Source organism: Nylanderia fulva, unplaced genomic scaffold (genome assembly GCF_048542155.1).
Source record: "Nylanderia fulva isolate GAGA-0341 unplaced genomic scaffold, ASM4854215v1 Scaffold16, whole genome shotgun sequence".
Classification (NCBI taxonomy): domain Eukaryota; kingdom Metazoa; phylum Arthropoda; class Insecta; order Hymenoptera; family Formicidae; genus Nylanderia; species Nylanderia fulva.
The window spans coordinates 2,819,574-2,837,009 of NW_028189835.1; the positions used below are offsets into that span (position 1 = coordinate 2,819,574).

Below are 17,436 nucleotides of genomic sequence, written 5' to 3' on the forward strand. Positions count from 1 at the left end.
AATCAGATAAGTTTTAATATCGATAAAAATAAAATGATGTAAATGTATGTTTTTCGTTTTTCTAGTTTTCATTAATATAATTGATAAAATTTCACATTTTATAGAAATAATGATTCTGGAAAAAAATTTTTTTTTCAATATATTGATAAAATAATTGTCTTTGTGGTTTATGTCAATAATATTGCATTTAAAAATGTTCGATATAAAATGTACATACATGTATGTAGATGTGAAAATTTTTCACTTTCACTTACTTTTCGATTTTTTCCTTACTAATTCCTGATATTTACATTAATACTTGTCCATTAAGCGTTAATATTGTCATGGTCATTAATCATGCAAAACGATGTGAAAAGCACCACAGGAAGCGATTTGCGAAGAAAGCTTATGATTAGCTAGTGCGTGAATTATCTTTCACGTTCTCATTTATAACGCATCTTATGATGTAAAAACACGAGACATCCTCATTAACTATTTTTTATTATTTTATTGAACGTATTTACATAAACTGTATTGATGTAACGATAATGATATTTATATATTTATATCTTTTTATCGTTCAAAAATGTAATCTGAATTTTTCAATATTTTTTTTTGAGTGTATAATTTTAAAGAGAAAAATTAAAGCAAAATTTTTTATAATAAATAAAATATATTGATCTTTAACTATAAGTTTGTCTAGGAAAGTCAGCACGAACAAAGTTTTTCACGTTTAAGAATATGCAACCTGAAATACTTGCTTGCATTTCTGATGGTTAAACACGGCGTTCATATAAAACACTTTGCATCGATATCAATGAAAATTCATGTGATATCTTTTGAAACAAATTATCAATATAAAAAATATTTTGTTAGTACATAATCTAAATACTTTTTATCATTTTTGCATGGATTTATTTTAATATTGAAATATACCTATGTCGTGCCATTTTTTAGTAATTAAAATAAATATTTTATTTAAAAATAAGGTCAATGCAAATATATATAACTTCTTGTCTATTAAAAAAAAGTATGTCAATAATAATTAACAAGAAGAAAAATTAAGCACATTTTAATTTATTCAACTCATCCTCGTTTCCGCGTTAATAGTTGCATTGATTTGTAAGATGTAATTTTATTCCGTGACGTGTACATTGAATATAATTTTCACTTCCTTGATTAGTATTAATTTCGTTTGGTGACTCAATCATAGATAACTCTTAACTGTCATAATAAAATCGCATTCATGGAATAGTAAAGGTTCGTTGATGTTGGATTAGTTCGAAAAGGAAAGTATAAATGGACAGTGAAAGAACGAATCATATAAACGAGACCCGATTTCACTCGTATGCATGTACATACACATACTGCGAAACACTATACATATAAAACGAATATATTAGCCTTTGTAATAATTTGCAAAAAATTTAAAATAAATACATCCTTACTATTTAGAACTCTCTCTGTTATTAAGTATAATCAAAGACCGCGAGATAAAAACTGAGAGAATTAAATAAAAATGCAACAAGGCATGACTCTCATATAAAGTGTATGAGTTATTCAAAAAATATATTTACTTTTATTTCCACAAGCGATTATTAAAGATCAAATTTATATTAATAAAATTAGATTATTTAATCACATACCTAACAATTATATATATATTATTCTTTTCTATATTTTATCTTTTTCTTAATTCTTGATATTATTACATTTTAATGATCTACAAAAGAATAAAATATTGCTTTAATTTGCAATTGAAAAATGATCTGGTGATTTCCATTTGAAGGAGAAATCTTGTCGCCTTTTCCAACTTAAATTTCTTATGCTTAACCTTTTTTTGTGTATATCGATACTTCCGAATTACATAATTCAAAGGGGAGGAGAGTATCACATTCAGGAAAGGCAAATGTCCACTAACTGATGCATAAAGTTGTAATAGGAAGTCCGGGAAAATTGCACTTGCAACAATGCACGTGTATAAAACCGCGCGTCATTTTATGTAAAATCATAGTGAGAGTGATTTGAGGCAGGGTGGTGCACTCAGGAACTGTTTCCGGTTATACACGGTTCATTGATTCTGTTTCTGTTTATAAGACTGGCCGTGAAAGAGACCCTTATCATACGGTCGCAGTCTCGGAGGAATTAAACGTCCATCACGTGTCTACATCGAGTAAACATGGTCAGACTTGGAACACATGTGGGTGTCAATCACAAATTATGGATGTGAATTTGTTGAGTGATGTTAGTTAGTTTGAACGTACAAGATAAAGCGATTCGCGGGCATAGTTCAAAAAGATTGACATTTTTATTTCTCTCTTCTCACATCTTATTGATGTGCAAATAATTCTTAAAAAAGTTGACTTTATGCTTTCAAAGATTCGCTTTAACTTTTTCATGTAACATAAAAAGATTTCATCAAAATTAAAAAAAAAATTCTCTTTAAATTGAGAATTTCGTTCAGTGTTATTTATTATATTTTAATTTTATAATTGAACATCCGGCAGCGAACAGCGATATTTTGAGACTTATCAAATTATTATTACTTTTATTTAAGGACTAACTTTGTAATCTTATTTTGCAGAGGAAAGATTTTTCAGATAAGAATTATATATCCGGTACACAAGTTTTCGTTTCATATAATTATTATCCGAAAAATGATAAACCTTTATTATTTTTTAATAACATTATCTGGCGAAAATTGTATAGTTGATTTTTCCAACATTTAAAAATGTAAATTAACGAGAAAAATTTGTTAAGAGTAAAATAGCATAAGATATTCTTTCTATATGGAAAAATAAAATTATTCCGCTTCGTTAGCGTGCGCGCACGAGAGGATCAATTTATTAACAACATATATTTTCATCTAATAACTGTAATTTTACGTCTGCTTCGATCACTACCGCTTCCCTACTGATTTCCTAACAAACTCAGCATACGAAGACATACTTTCTCCGATCACATTACCGTGAAAGACAAGGTTTATGATCTACTTGTAATTTGACCGAGAATTAAACCGTAAATGTATGTCTATTAATGTTTAATGTATAGGAAGACGGCAATTTCTCTTCGAATTATCCAAGCACAGAATCTTTTATGATATATTTTACGTAATGTTTCTTTGTTTTAGACTCTATTTTTGCTAATTGTCGCAGTGGCATTGATATCAGCAGCGCCATATCCTGGTCATGAACAGTAATTTTTCCCTTTGCCATTAAATTATTGCCTTTTACATATTTTTTTTAAGATATAAAATATAGCTTAAATTTATTAATATAGTATATACATATAGAGAGATAAAAACATTCAGAAAAACAAAATTGTTTTTAGCACCCACTTCATCATCCATGTGCCACATCATATCCACAAGCATTATCACAAGCATGTGAAGAAGATTTACATACCCATAAAAAAATCGGATCATCACGAGCATCATGATTACGAGTGATGATCGATAAATCATTTTGTTTCATGATTAAGTTATTTTATTACGATTACCTGACAATGTTTGTTTGTTATTTTACACTGTTAATTTTGCAAAATAAGTTATACATTATCTATTTATATAAACTAATATTTAGTTTATAATTCTCTTGTGTTTTTTGCGCATAAAGAAATGTTCCTAAAAATAAATATATGTGTGTTTATTATTTTTTGTCTCTCTTTCTTTTTCTAACACGTTTCCGAAGAAGCGATATGATTTTATAGTAATTGTGTTAAAACAAATATATCCATGATTAAATAAAAAATGATAACAATTATATCTCAATGTATCTATAAGATGTTTAAAACGCAAAATTTTTTAAAGTGCAATTAATGGATAAAAACAGAGATAAAAATAAATATATCAAATAAGGGATATCCTTTTTATCAGACGTTTATTATACAAAATAATAAAAAGTGTAAATATGTACAAGTATCTTAATTTGTTCTGATTATACACGCGTGCATACAGAGTATTTGATTTTCTTACACTAATTGTAAGTCTTTAAATTCTATACAGACAGCTGGAGTAATTTTGTACTGCTCGATTTCTCATTTGTATTCGATGAGAATTTCTTATCAATAAATCCGTATTGAGAAGAATTTTATATAACTTTTATTTACTCAGACTCCACCTTATATATGATAACCTGAAAAATAATAATTTATAAGTCACTGAATCAAATTTTTTTATAATATTATACAATAAGAGTAAAAATTCATTAAAAAATTGGTTATAACAATTGCTGTACTAGCTTTATCTTTTAGTTTTGTATTAAATCGTAACTTCGTTTAAGAAAAGGAATATTATACAAACCTAAGAGACGATTAAAGCAAAGATGCAGCGCTACTTTTAAAACCAACCCCCGTGGTGTTCCTCCTTATGTACGGGTATATGAACAGGTACAGGAACCTTTTCTATAACCGGGTAAGGTACGGGTACCTTTTCAACGTGATGAACAGGCACTGGGACAGGTACCTTTTCAACATGATGCACCGGAACCGGATATGGAACGCTTACTTTCTCAACGTGATGCACTGGTATGTGCACTTTTTTCGTGTGATGATGATGAATCGTGTGTACCTTGTAAGGTACATGGATGATGACATGTTTACTGAAGGAAGTATAATTATTGTTTACATCAAGCCATGTATATTCATTTTTAGTACTCTAATTATGTCTATCATATCGCAGACAGCACCAAATCCAAAATCGGCGCATAAGATATCTTTAAGATATCTTTTAGATAATATATATATTATAAGATTTCTTAAAACTGTCTTAAAGATTTCTTAATAATATCTTATGCGTCAATTTTGGACTTGGTGCTGTCTGGAATTGTATATATATTATAATTTTTTAAAAAGCGATACAATATTAATGAGACAGCTTAATCTAATAAAAAATAATTCTAATGAATAATTTTTGAGAGGAAGTACACTTACTGATGATGACCGTCCGGTAACGGCGACGCCAAAGCCACAGCCATTATTCCGAACACGAGCAACTGTAACACGAGAGGGAATTTGCGGTTTGCTTGTAATGTCGAAAGTGCATTGCGCGCCGAGGGATCATTTAAATGCACGGCATTTTTCTTTTCTTTTTTTATCCACGTTTCACCATTCTTGCCGTTTCTTTCATACTGTTGTACAAACACGGCGGCAGTGCAAAAGTACGATGCTTCTAATTCAAGCGGCGAGCGTAGTTTATTTAAATTCAAGAATTTCGATCAATGGTCGGTCTGCTTTTCATTTTCTTTCTCTTTTAATAATTTTTATGTTACAAGAAAAATTCGCGTGATTCTTATTTACGTAAAAAATGCTATATGCTTTTTCAAATATTTTCAGCTCAAATAATTCAATTGAGATCTTTTTTAGACTTTTCTATACAATAATATAAAAAAATATATTTGAAAAAAGTAACTAATATTGATTTAAAGTGTAAGACAGGTAATAAGAGCCAAATCGCGGATGACAGTGCGTTATCCTAACGAAACTAAAATTTTTTCCGTTAGAATTAAATACATGTGCACAAGGCACCAAATTTTACTTGGTCACGGCTAAGATTTAACTAATATTGATTTGCCTTATTTCAAATATCACCGAATTATACGCAAATTATTTAATTTTACGAGATCACGGTTTGAAAAATTTCGAAAAAATTTAAGAGAGTTTCTCGAAAATGATCTCAATAATTAATCACAGAATTCGCACACAAAAAATAATCGCGATAAACACTCAGCTCTGTAAACGCGTCAGAAGCACTGGCGATCACAAAAAAACCAACGAAGAAAGCCGAAAATCTAAATGCCCGATGAAAACAATACGTATATATATATATATATATATATATATATATATATATATATATTAAAAATGATATCACTCACAGCGATTGTGTGGGAGCGCATCTTGGACTCTGTCTCGTTAAATCTCAATTGACTTTGGAAAAAGATTCGCGGCGACGACTGGCGGGTGCTGTTCTGTCGAACTGTCTGTCGATACGATTCTGCGTTTTGTTCGTCGGGGATGTCCGCTTATAAAGGACAGACCACACGGCGATGACCAAAACCACCCGGTGAAATTGTACCCGGGTGGGAGACTCGGAGCGGTGCGAGACAGATCGCAAGTTACGTAAAAGTAAGGAAACGCGCAAAGTTCGCCCGTTACGTTCGTTTTCGAAGCTGCGTAACCCAGCGAGATACGCGGTGCGTATACGATGGCTTTACATCAGGTTTGCACAGCCGGGTGAACCGCGCCTCTCGAATCATGCGAGTCCTTTCGCAGTCGGACATATAATTCGAACAATCTCGCTCAAATCGTGCGGATGTTCCGGTGATTACTCGGATGAAAATTTGACTCGAAATTATTTGTGAATTTCTCCGCGAGACAATGTGTGGCTTTCAGCGTGACGTAATGATATCAATTAGATAAAATAATTTCTTTTTTTAATATGTGTACAAAATTTATTTCTAATTGCAATGATGCACAGTGTGGTGTTTGGGATAAAAATATTATTTTACTTTCCTTTGATATGTTATAAATAATTTTGTATAATATTTTTAGAATAGATAGAATAATTTCTTTTTTTAATACGTATTAAAATTTATTTTTTATTGTAATGATGCAGTGTGGTTTGGGATAAAGATATTATTTTACTTTCTTCTGATATGTTATAAATCATTTTGTATAATATTTTTAGAATAGATAGAATGATTTCTTTTTTTAATATGCATAAACATTTATTTTTTATTGCAATGATGCGCAGTGTGGTTTGGGATGAAGATATTATTTTACTTTGCTTTGATAATCTTGTATATAATATTTTTATCATTTTTTGTATTATGTCTTTATGTAAATAATGTACTATAATTTTGTGTTTTAGTGATTTGTTATAATATATATATATAATAAAGATGCGTGTGCATATATATGCGGGAGAAAAATATGCTTCCGCAAGAGTGAATAAATAAGTGAGAGTTTGTGCACAGAAACCTGAAAACATAAGATTCAATCTTGTAAATTATACTGAGTTATATTGACAATAGATGGTACAAAAATTACAGGAAATCTTACATTACATCACGTACGAAGCGAAGCGAATTAGTCTGTGCAGAATATTTTCGTCAAGTGATACTTTGATTTGATTTTAATTAATGTTTAATTTAATCAATACAAAAAGTAATCGGTTCAAATGTTTAATTCAATAAAAACTTTTTTTTTAACACACTTGAAAATATTTTTTTTCAAAATATTTTTATCTATTTTTATATCATGTATATGAATGCACGGAAAGTTTTTGAATCGATAAATCATGCTGATTCATAATATTACGCTGAAAAAACACCTGGTTTCGGAGAGAAATTGGAGTTTCGATTGATTCTCGTGTAAAAGGTCAGAGTTCTCTGCGAAATGCAAATTCATTACTTAAGCATAATACGATATAACGACGGGCGCATACTTAAGTAACGTAGTCACGAATGACATAACTCACGAGCATCCCGTGTCCGCAATTTTGCGTAAAATGATTTCACGTTCCCTAATTTAATCGCGTTCCCAATCGTTAATTGCGAATCAATGATGTTAGACGAGCGAAAGTTTGCGCCCAGACCCGAATGATAAATATCTTTAATTGTCTAATACATATACGTAAATACAGTGCATTGCACGCGCACATTGATTGCGTCGAATTTATTTCTCTGTATGAATAATTTCTTTCCGCAAGCGTAACAGACTTACATATATATTGAGTATTTTATATACGTTAGTTAATACACATTTGTCGAAATAGATTACAGAGATAATAAAAAAGAAAAGAGGTAATAAAAAAGGAAAAGATATCGCGATTGAAGCCGGGTTGGGCAAAAGATATAATTTCAGAGTTATAAATTATGTATAACACCTTCGATTATAAAAAAAAAAAAAAAAAGAAATACTAAACGCGACTCGTTCCACGATTTTCGATCCCTCGAGACGGATTATCGATTGCGTATAGATTCCTAATTAATTGATCTCGTTGGACTTTCCTGCTTTCAGGTCAATTATGAAGTTCCCTAAACGAAGTGTCAGTGTTAAGACCAAGGTAACGATCGCGACCGTGTCGTACATTGCATGCTTAGTTGCAATTATCTCTTCTCCTTCCCTTTTCTCCTCCGATCACGGATTGGTGGGCCTACCTGCATTACACAGGAAGTAGTGCAAGTTGCATACTTAAAATATCCATCATACAGGGAGAAAGCGTTTCGTAACTCTTATACACATTACATGTCTTGCGTAGAGGACAGGTAGGCGCGCAATCGAAAAAAAGTGAAAAAAAAGAGATTAAAATAAAAGGCGCGATCCAGGAGAAAGATTACATTCCCAACAAATTTGCACCAATATCCGGTAGTTCGATTACGTAAGGTATACGTGAACGTGCTCGCAAACGACTTTTCGCCTCATCACCATAAGCTTTTTATTGATGTATGAGAGTTGTTTTTGATCCGGTATTATGCCATGTGTTTAATATATTTCGGAGAAAAGTATATGACTCAACGAGGACTTTTAAAACAAACACTATATAAATGTCATTTTGATAAATTAATATTAATTTTTATATAAATATATAAAATGGAAATATAATTCAAATTTATAAAAATATACATTTATTTATGGTGTATTTTTTTCTTTCTTTTTTCAGTTAAGTCCGAAAATATGATGATTATAATTTGCACAATTATCTTTTCAATAATAATAATAATAATAATAAAAAATTAAATGTCAGCTTATACGATTACAGGTTTAAATGCAATCTTCTACACCGCGTATTTCGAATAATTACCATTTCTGATCGAAGCCGGTAGCTAATCGAAGCGCGTGAAAGTCAATTCACGGCGATTCTGATGGAAATGATGATGACCTCGGTCAGTTCGCGATCGGAGAAAATGGATAGCGTGATCGATGAAAGTCACATGTTGGAGCAGGTCCAACGGGTCTTTGATCGGGACAACGGTATGCCGTAATCGCGAAGAACACTTTTAATTGATCGACGGTTTACGAACCGGAAAAGTGATCACAGTTGCCGCTATATGTTACATTACACTACGTTTTTTCTGCTTTACGATTATATAAGAGGTGGTTCCGTTACGGAAGGGAAACGCACTATCGCCGCTGTGAAACTGTTGCAGATATAACGATTACGATTCACTTTTTCATTCCCTTTTTATGTAACCGCTCGTAATTTTGTGAAGTCGAAGCAATACATTGGGCGTAATTATTTGATTATATATCTAGGCTTTGCGGTGTACTTTTCTGCGCTTGCATTATATGGATAGTAATTGCTACAAGAACATTTTATGTATAGATAAAGTGTAATGTGTGTTTCAAATGTACCATTCGAGAAAATCGATAATTTTGGATAATATATATTTTTGAGCCACTTATAATAAACATTATATATAAAAATATCTAATATATCTATTTTTTATTTTATTTAAACAATTTATAATAATTTTCTTTTTATATATTCATATTGCCTTTCTCTTTTTATTCTTATTCATATTAAATTAATTAAAAATTTAATTCTATATTTTAATATTCCAAATAATATGTATTTATAAATAAAATTATAATACAAAATTATGATATATCTAATAAATGTTCAAATATTATCTTTAATACTTAGTATTCGTATGTACAAAGACAGACATGTTGAATATTATTGCATTATATAAGAAATATACAAATAAAAAAATAATTATTTTGTGATCTATTTCAATGACAGTTTGATAATTGATTATATTTCTTTTTTTTAATTGTTTGAGCTGACATTAAAATCTTATTAATTTTTCTAAACATTTCCTTGATTTATCATATTAATATATTATTTAATATTATCACATATTATTTATAGGATAAATATCGAATATCGAGTTATGAAAACATGTTCTTATCCAAATAAAATGTATTTTTATAATTCACATTTATGTAACCAACAACTATTACAGTGCACATATATTTGTATTTTAAATCTTACGAAAAGACCTAATCTTTCACATTTGCACTTATTTTGACATACATCCGCATTCACACATTAAAGACATTCGTATCTCATGATTACATAAAGATAAATGCTTAGTGGTATATATAGATCTCCATTTTCAGCAATCAAATTTACATTGTTGTAAACAAGATTGCACTATGCTTTGCTGTATTACATTTAAAATAATATCACAAAAGTACTTTGCGATTATTTTTTCTTCTTGAGTTTAGTGGTAACTTCAGACTGCGGCTTTTGCCAATCCAATGGTTTGCGGCGATACATAGGCCATGGAGGTACGGTGATTAATGCTGCCATAACAAAACCAGCACCCAAAATATAAATTGTCTGTGAGAATTGTTGAATAACGTAACCCCAGATTAACCCAACCACCTGTAAACAAAGCGATACAAAGTTTCTACATTGAAATTATCAACATTTGACATGTGTTGTTTGAATTCCAAAAAATAAAGTATTGTAACTTACACCAAATACTGTTATTATAACTCGCGAATATTTCTCTGCTCTAGCTTGGCCATCATAATCCTGTAACAAGTAATGAGATACGTAAACATAATATAAAGCTTCGCCATGGATATTTTTTTTTATAAATAATACTTTTGCATAAAAATTCAAATGTCAACAGAGATGCTGACAATACCAACAAATTTACAATACAATTTATTGTACAGAATCTATCAAAATTCGCAATTACACTAACATACGGTGCTCGACAACCTAACCTCTCGTAATAAATCAACGTTATCATTGGGCTATATCATGTGAAGAATACAATAGTAATTAATTATTAGTATAATTATTTAAATATTTTGCTACTTACCATATGCGTCGGGATGGATTTAAAGTACTGCGTCCACGCGTTCATTGTAAATAAATATAAGGACGTGGCGGCGAGAAACCAACAACTCACACACACACACCCACCCAGATAAGAACGCTCGGTCGGCTCTTTCGATCTTCACGAACGTGTAGCACAAGCGTGCGTGCACGTCGGCGAATGCGCAGATGCGAAAGTCGGCTCCGCGCGCACGTGCCAACTGTCACATGCGGCGCAAATTTTAAAGCCAACTTCAAATGGATCTCTAAGCGCGTTTAAATGCGTGATGCGCGCTACTCTGTGTCTGCGTGCACTTCAATTCGTTTGGAGATGTAATACATCGATATGTGCGTGCAACTATGCTGCAAAATTACTCAACAAAGTCTTTATACATATATTTTTCTTCAAGAATTCGATAATAGACTATTTCTGATATCTTATATAGATCATCCTGACATAATGAGTTATCAGTCTTAATAATCATGGATATATGATATATCTTTCTCTAACAAAGTTTGTAAGCAGATATATGTCTCTGATAACCTCTAACATTTTTCTTCGACATGTTCTTTCTATATATGCATATAACTTTTATGTAGACGTGAATTTGGCGCCTTTTTGAGGTTTACCATATATGCATAAAAAACGAAAAAAATGTATTATCGCTCACTCGTTCGTTGCCCTAACTCCGTCCAGATTCTCTCAGGCTTTCATCCTCGTCTCGTCGATGACGACATCCTCCGGGTTGCCCAAGCATCTCACTCGTAAAAAGTCAGTTTCCAAAATTCCGATCACTCGCGCACGCAATAGAATATTAAAATTCGATTCGGCACTCCCGATACTAAAATCGCCATTTTGCGGCACCGAAACTTCTTCACTCGCGAAAACTCGGAGTCGCGAGTCGAATAAAACTCTTGGCGACCATTAATATATCATACCGTATAGTAATTAATTAATCAGCGCTCGATTCCGTTCCTCCGTCACTCGCGACGTTAATTAATCACTCTCGATATAATATTAGAGACGAACGTGAAAACCACTTCCGAATCCCTCGGCCCACCGTTGTTGAATAATACGAGCATGTACTATGCGCATTAAATATGTTCGGTATGACGCGATTACATCCGAGGGCTAGTTTTTATCGACATCTATTGGATGCGCTAGTGACGAATTTGATTGGATTATGGATTATCGCAAACAGATCGCGCGCTCCCATTGGATGCAGGGAGAAGAGTTCCTATAATCTGATTTTTTCAAGATTATTGACTCTCTATTAATTTTTTAATAATGCCTATTAATATAGAAGTAGTATACGCAGTCTATCGACACACACACTTTGTGATGCTGCGTGTTGAAACGTATACATGTACGTATGCAAATGAGGTATTTATTGAAAATTGAATATAAGATAACTTTTGTCATTGGTAATTAATAAATAAATCGCGTCGCAATATTTATTGGATTATTGATTTATTATTCTCGATGATGCACATTGCGTGAATGACGTAAAGAGAGAAAATATTCATGACGTGACACGAGTGAGAATAATCACGTTTGACTAATTATGACAAGTGTGTTTAGACAGACATTATTATATTGATATATAAATATTTTACATTGGTGTATGTTTGAATGGAATAGCACACGGTGTAACAGCTGTTATGTAAACAAAGCAGCGGGCTCCGAAAATCTCCCTCTTTTTTTCTCTCTCTCTCTCTCTCTTTCTCTTTCGTACAGCATAAACAATCTCGCGTCTCATTCATTGTCAGTATTATTTGGTATCATTGTGTCTGTCGAGATGATTAGTTCAAACTTTTCGCTCTCTCACTCATGATATATATTCACACATACACATTTTCTCTTTCTCTCTTTTTCTGCTCTCTGTTTTCTCTCTGTTCTCTCTTTCTCTCTCTCTCTCTACTTCTATAATATTATTATAATATATTATTAATATTATTAAATGATAATATCGTTAATAATTCTCTAATATTATTAAATGGTAATATCGTTAATAATCTTCTAATATTATTAAATGATAAATTAATTATCTAATAAATATTCACTCTTCTATATGTAATGAATCAATTATCTAATGAAAATTTAATGTATCTATTAATAATTAATGATAAAGGATGCTTGTTTGCAAGAAAGTGTCTCATGCAATTAGCTATCGATTCTGTTTATTATTCAATAAACAGAATTAATCGTGCGATTCGATATTCATGTGTCTAATGTTTCTCGCTGAAAAGTTAGTATCACTGTATATAGCGAATATTCGATTGGCTGCACTTGACAATTAGGGCACCCTTTTTCTTTATTTGGTTGGTAAAAATTCGTGACAACCATATTTGATTTGCACGATACAATCGGAGCACCCTTCACAGTGCTGCAGTGGAATCGGGAGTAGAGATGGTTGTCGATTTCTGTGTTCCGTCTATGTAAATATTATTAGACACAATTAATTATCGATATTGGGACACTTGTTGTTATACGTAAACGTGATCGAGCATCGTGAATGTCGAAGAAACTATATTACCGCATGATTAATGATATGATCATTATTTTTGAAGGAATTAACGGCTACCTTTCCGCCACTGTATTTGGCAAACAAAATATGGTCGAGTCCACTTTTGAGTCTTCTCTGCAAGGTATGTATGGCATTATTCAAGTAATATATTCATTATTCAAATATATTTACTTATCTAATAAATTATCTAATGAAAACTTAACATGTTTGATAATAATTATCAATATAAATGTGCAGTAGTGCGACAGTTTTATCAAGTTGATTCCGCGCGACCATAGTTCGGGGTATTGTTAAATATATGAATAAAATTATGAGAAATTAATTTTTGAGAGTAAATATTAGTTGGAAATAAATATGCAATATATATTTTATTAAAAATAAATAAAAATCTTAATTTGATTCCTCATTATAATATCGAGAATGTCGAGAAAAGTATCAAATAACTGTTATATTATGCGTTGTGACATCAATAATGTGACAGTTTTGTCAAGCTAATTTCGCGCGACTATATAGTTCCGAATATTATTAAATATATGAATAAAATTATGAGAAATTAATTTTCGAGAATAAATATTAGTTGTAAATAAATGTGCAATATATATTTTATTAAAAATAAATAAAAATCTTAATTTAATTTCTCAAATTATAAAAAATTTCGCAAATTGTTATATATTATTTAGCAAATTTTTTATTTCAATATGTGATATTACATATGTTTAAATTTGATATTTAAGAACAAATAACTAAGTGGCAGCGAGAATGCAACGGCAACGCAATCAGTTCAATGGAAATTGGAATCAGCAGCAGTACTATAGCAACAGCAGTATTACAATGGCTATGCAACGGCAGTACAATTATTATGTAGTCACAGCTGTGTTCAACAGTAATACAACAGTTGGTGAGTTGATTGATCATTTATATTTGTTTGGTAAATTATTAGTTTGGTTTCTTTATTAGTCATAATCATAGTTTAATAAATTTATTATTCTTGTTAAATTAAAGGATTTTAAAACTTTATCTTCTTATTACAAAAATATACATGTTGAAAATTTGATCTATGCTATTGCGCATATGTACATATGTATATGCATTGTTAGGACATTTAAATATTTGATTGCACGATGTGCAAATAATCGCAGACAATTGAATAATTGTAATTATATTGCATATCATCAAGGGAAAAAAATTAGTTACCATCTAAAAATCTAAATTTTAGCTGTACTTATATTACACCTGAAATTTAGTTATTATGTTTAAATTTTAGCTGTAATAGCTAATATTTTTTAGCTGTATAATTAAATAGAAAATTCTCCATCAAACTATAACTAAAAAAATATTAGTTCCCACAACTAAAATTTAGGCATAATAATTAAATTTCAAGTTGTAAATATAGGAACAGCTAAAATTGAGCTAATGGTGGCTAATTCTTTTTTTCTATGGCACATTTGAGATTTTTTACCGTTTTGCCCTTTTTTCTCTTACTGTAATCGAATTCGATGAAAGACATATTTTCATTTCACGGTATCCTATTTTATTCTAAATCATATTAAGAATCTTGTCTCTCGTGTTCATCTAGCAGCATTAATCATTGCGCGAATTTAATGAACCGTTAAATTTTCACGTGTAACTTTCGTTAGCTTTTCGCACCCTGCTCGGCAAACAGAATACCGAACAGAACAGACGGATACACGGTTCATCTCTCTGTTCGTCGCGCGTGACTTGGCGCGGAGAGACACGACTGTATCTCTTGATTTAAATGACAGCAAAACACGACTTTCGAAAGCAAGACATGCGTTATCGAAATCTCGAACAGTGCGAATAATCGACGTCGATTAGCGTTGCGACGCGCGCGAGTATTAAAAAGAAAAAAAAACGCCGCCCGATTTCTACGTTCGGTGTATATACTATTCTTCTTGGAAGTAGAGAGCCTCAGTAGAAATTCTCTCGTCGTCGCGGAGTTTAACGTTGTACCAAACAGTGCATCGCGCATCTCCGACTTTTTCGCGCACGTGTTGCATTCGTAACGAATCTGCGAGGAAAACGCGGCACGTGCGATTTGCGAAAATAGCAATTGTCGCATCGCACACGTAATTATGAGATAGGAAAATTCTCATTTTTGCCTGCCGAAGTTTTTGAAATGAGCTATCCAAGCAAAATCCTGTACAAGTACGGCGAGGGTATGTGTATATATGACTTCTAATTATTTTGCATATTGATGAAATGACAAGCACAGCTTGGAATATTTGATATTATCTTTCTGAGAATTTTATTGATTTAATTTTTAATAGTGAAATGGAAAATACTTTTCTCTTTTGAAAAGATTCGTTAATTATTTTATTCTTTTATTTTTAACAATAGAATGTATAATACATTGCGACATTTTAAATATTGGCTAATTTAAATATAATTACTGAATCTTTTTTTTAAGTCATAAATATTCTTTTTTATTTTTTATATTATTCTTGATATTATTTAAAAAGTTATTATATATATCAAATTTTTATTATAAAATTTGATTTATTTCAACATTTGATTCTTTACTTTGGATATAATCTTGAATATAAATTTGCTATTCTGTAAATAAAAGCATTTTTATTATTTAATATAACTTTTAGTTCTTGAACTTGGGTTCTTATACTTATTACAATGTTGGTTCTTGGAATTGTAAATGAGTAAAATATTACTACATAAACATAATTAAAGAAAGACTTGCGATAGCGCTACAAGTTGAGCTGCTCATTATAATTGCACGATTGTGCACCAGTATATTACCAAGGAAAAAGATTCCATTTTAATTATTCAAACGAGCAAATACGTTTTGGCGTAATTTTAACATTACGAAATTCTCGTTAAAATAGACATGACTGTCGAACGTAAAACTATTAAAATTAATAATTTTATAATAAAGACGTTCAATATCCATTGATATCAATTTTAAATTATTATCTAAAAACTTTAAATTGAATGCTGCAATTTTTCAAATTGTATCTTGTAGATATTTTTATAAGTAGGTTATAACATTTATATTTAAAATTTTTTAAGTTTTTTTTTAAATTACATTATTTATATATAGCACTGTTAGAAAGCTCATAAACTAACGAATAAATCAAAAGTTATTCAAAATTTTTGAATTGTTTAGGTAGTGGTTGAAAAACTAAAAACTATTGCCATTTGCGCGCACGATGCGTTATTCTTTTCTCATAAAACATCCCATATATTTTCATTAGACTTTCCGACAAAAATATTTGATCAATCAATGCGGTTAAAATGAGGTTAAAATGATGATGGAACCATGGGCTTGAATGATAGATTGTACTATAGAAATACGTCAAATAAAAATATAAAAAAAAACATTTTATGATAGCTCATATTTTTAAAAAATATTAAATTAAAAATTAAAAATTTTATAGTTGTATTTATTATAGAACTATAACTAGGACACACAATGAATACACACTATAAATCTCTAAAATTATAAATTTATGTCACACTTCTAATTTTTACTATACAGCTTTATGTTAACGTAATTTTATATTTACAAAATAAGATAAAATATTTTACAAGTAATGAAGAGTGTTTTGTTGTATTTTTAATTGTATAAACCACTAGAGAATCAAGTTTAAAGATTCATTCTTTTATAAAATTTGTACTTTTAAACGATACATTCTCTGTGGAATCATATCGTTCATTGTTATTAACGAGCAAAGGAAACTTCAATAGACTGCTTTATAGAGTTGTTTCATAAAGAAAAGAAATTATATGTGATTTACATGAATAATAATAATTTTCAGTTGTAATAAGAACTTTTTCTCTTTTTTTCTTTATTAATGTCGCAGATCAATTTAAGTACACTATTTTATTAATAGAATTTTTTGAAATTTGTGACAAAATAATTTTACAAATGCAACAAACGTAAATAAATAAAATATAGTTGAAAATAATGAAAATTTAACAAATATGAGCAAGAGTGTTTAATACCTTTTGACATAGGTGACGGCGTCCAAATTCGCGAAAATACTTTGCCCTTTGCCCGGAAATGATCACTTTTCGGCCATCACCAAAATTAGCTATGTTTCGTTGCATTCACTTGAA

General features: G+C 30.5%; 2 protein-coding genes and 2 long non-coding RNA genes across 5 annotated transcripts in view; 1 reads left to right on the top strand and 3 right to left on the bottom strand.

Moving 5' to 3' along the window:
• The window catches only part of LOC114940333 (uncharacterized), a 60,865-nt gene extending 48,924 nt beyond the window's left edge, over nucleotides 1–11,941 (bottom strand). For both annotated transcript variants that reach the window (XR_014924293.1, XR_014924292.1), the window contains exon 1: nucleotides 11,488–11,941. This is a non-coding gene — a long non-coding RNA (uncharacterized LOC114940333). The remainder of the gene's footprint in view (nucleotides 1–11,487) is intronic.
• Nucleotides 3,841–5,975, bottom strand: LOC114940330 (uncharacterized). Its single transcript, XM_029314938.2, has 4 exons — nucleotides 5,853–5,975; nucleotides 4,909–4,970; nucleotides 4,280–4,577; nucleotides 3,841–4,112 (listed from the first exon to the last, which is right to left on the bottom strand). Exons 1-3 carry the CDS (start codon nucleotides 5,871–5,873, stop codon nucleotides 4,316–4,318), a joined length of 345 nt encoding a protein of 114 aa, XP_029170771.1. The 5' UTR covers nucleotides 5,874–5,975; the 3' UTR covers nucleotides 3,841–4,112; nucleotides 4,280–4,315.
• On the bottom strand, nucleotides 9,887–10,980 carry Spase12 (Signal peptidase complex subunit Spase12). The gene is made up of 3 exons (XM_029314949.2): nucleotides 10,821–10,980; nucleotides 10,466–10,525; nucleotides 9,887–10,372 (listed from the first exon to the last, which is right to left on the bottom strand). Exons 1-3 carry the CDS (start codon nucleotides 10,863–10,865, stop codon nucleotides 10,190–10,192), a joined length of 288 nt encoding a protein of 95 aa, XP_029170782.1. The 5' UTR covers nucleotides 10,866–10,980; the 3' UTR covers nucleotides 9,887–10,189.
• Nucleotides 11,942–13,393: 1,452 nt separating the features above from the next.
• Nucleotides 13,394–14,217, top strand: LOC146723934 (uncharacterized). The gene is made up of 2 exons (XR_014924290.1): nucleotides 13,394–13,465; nucleotides 14,079–14,217. It is a non-coding gene; the product is annotated as an uncharacterized LOC146723934 (long non-coding RNA).
• Nucleotides 14,218–17,436: the final 3,219 nt, after the last annotated feature.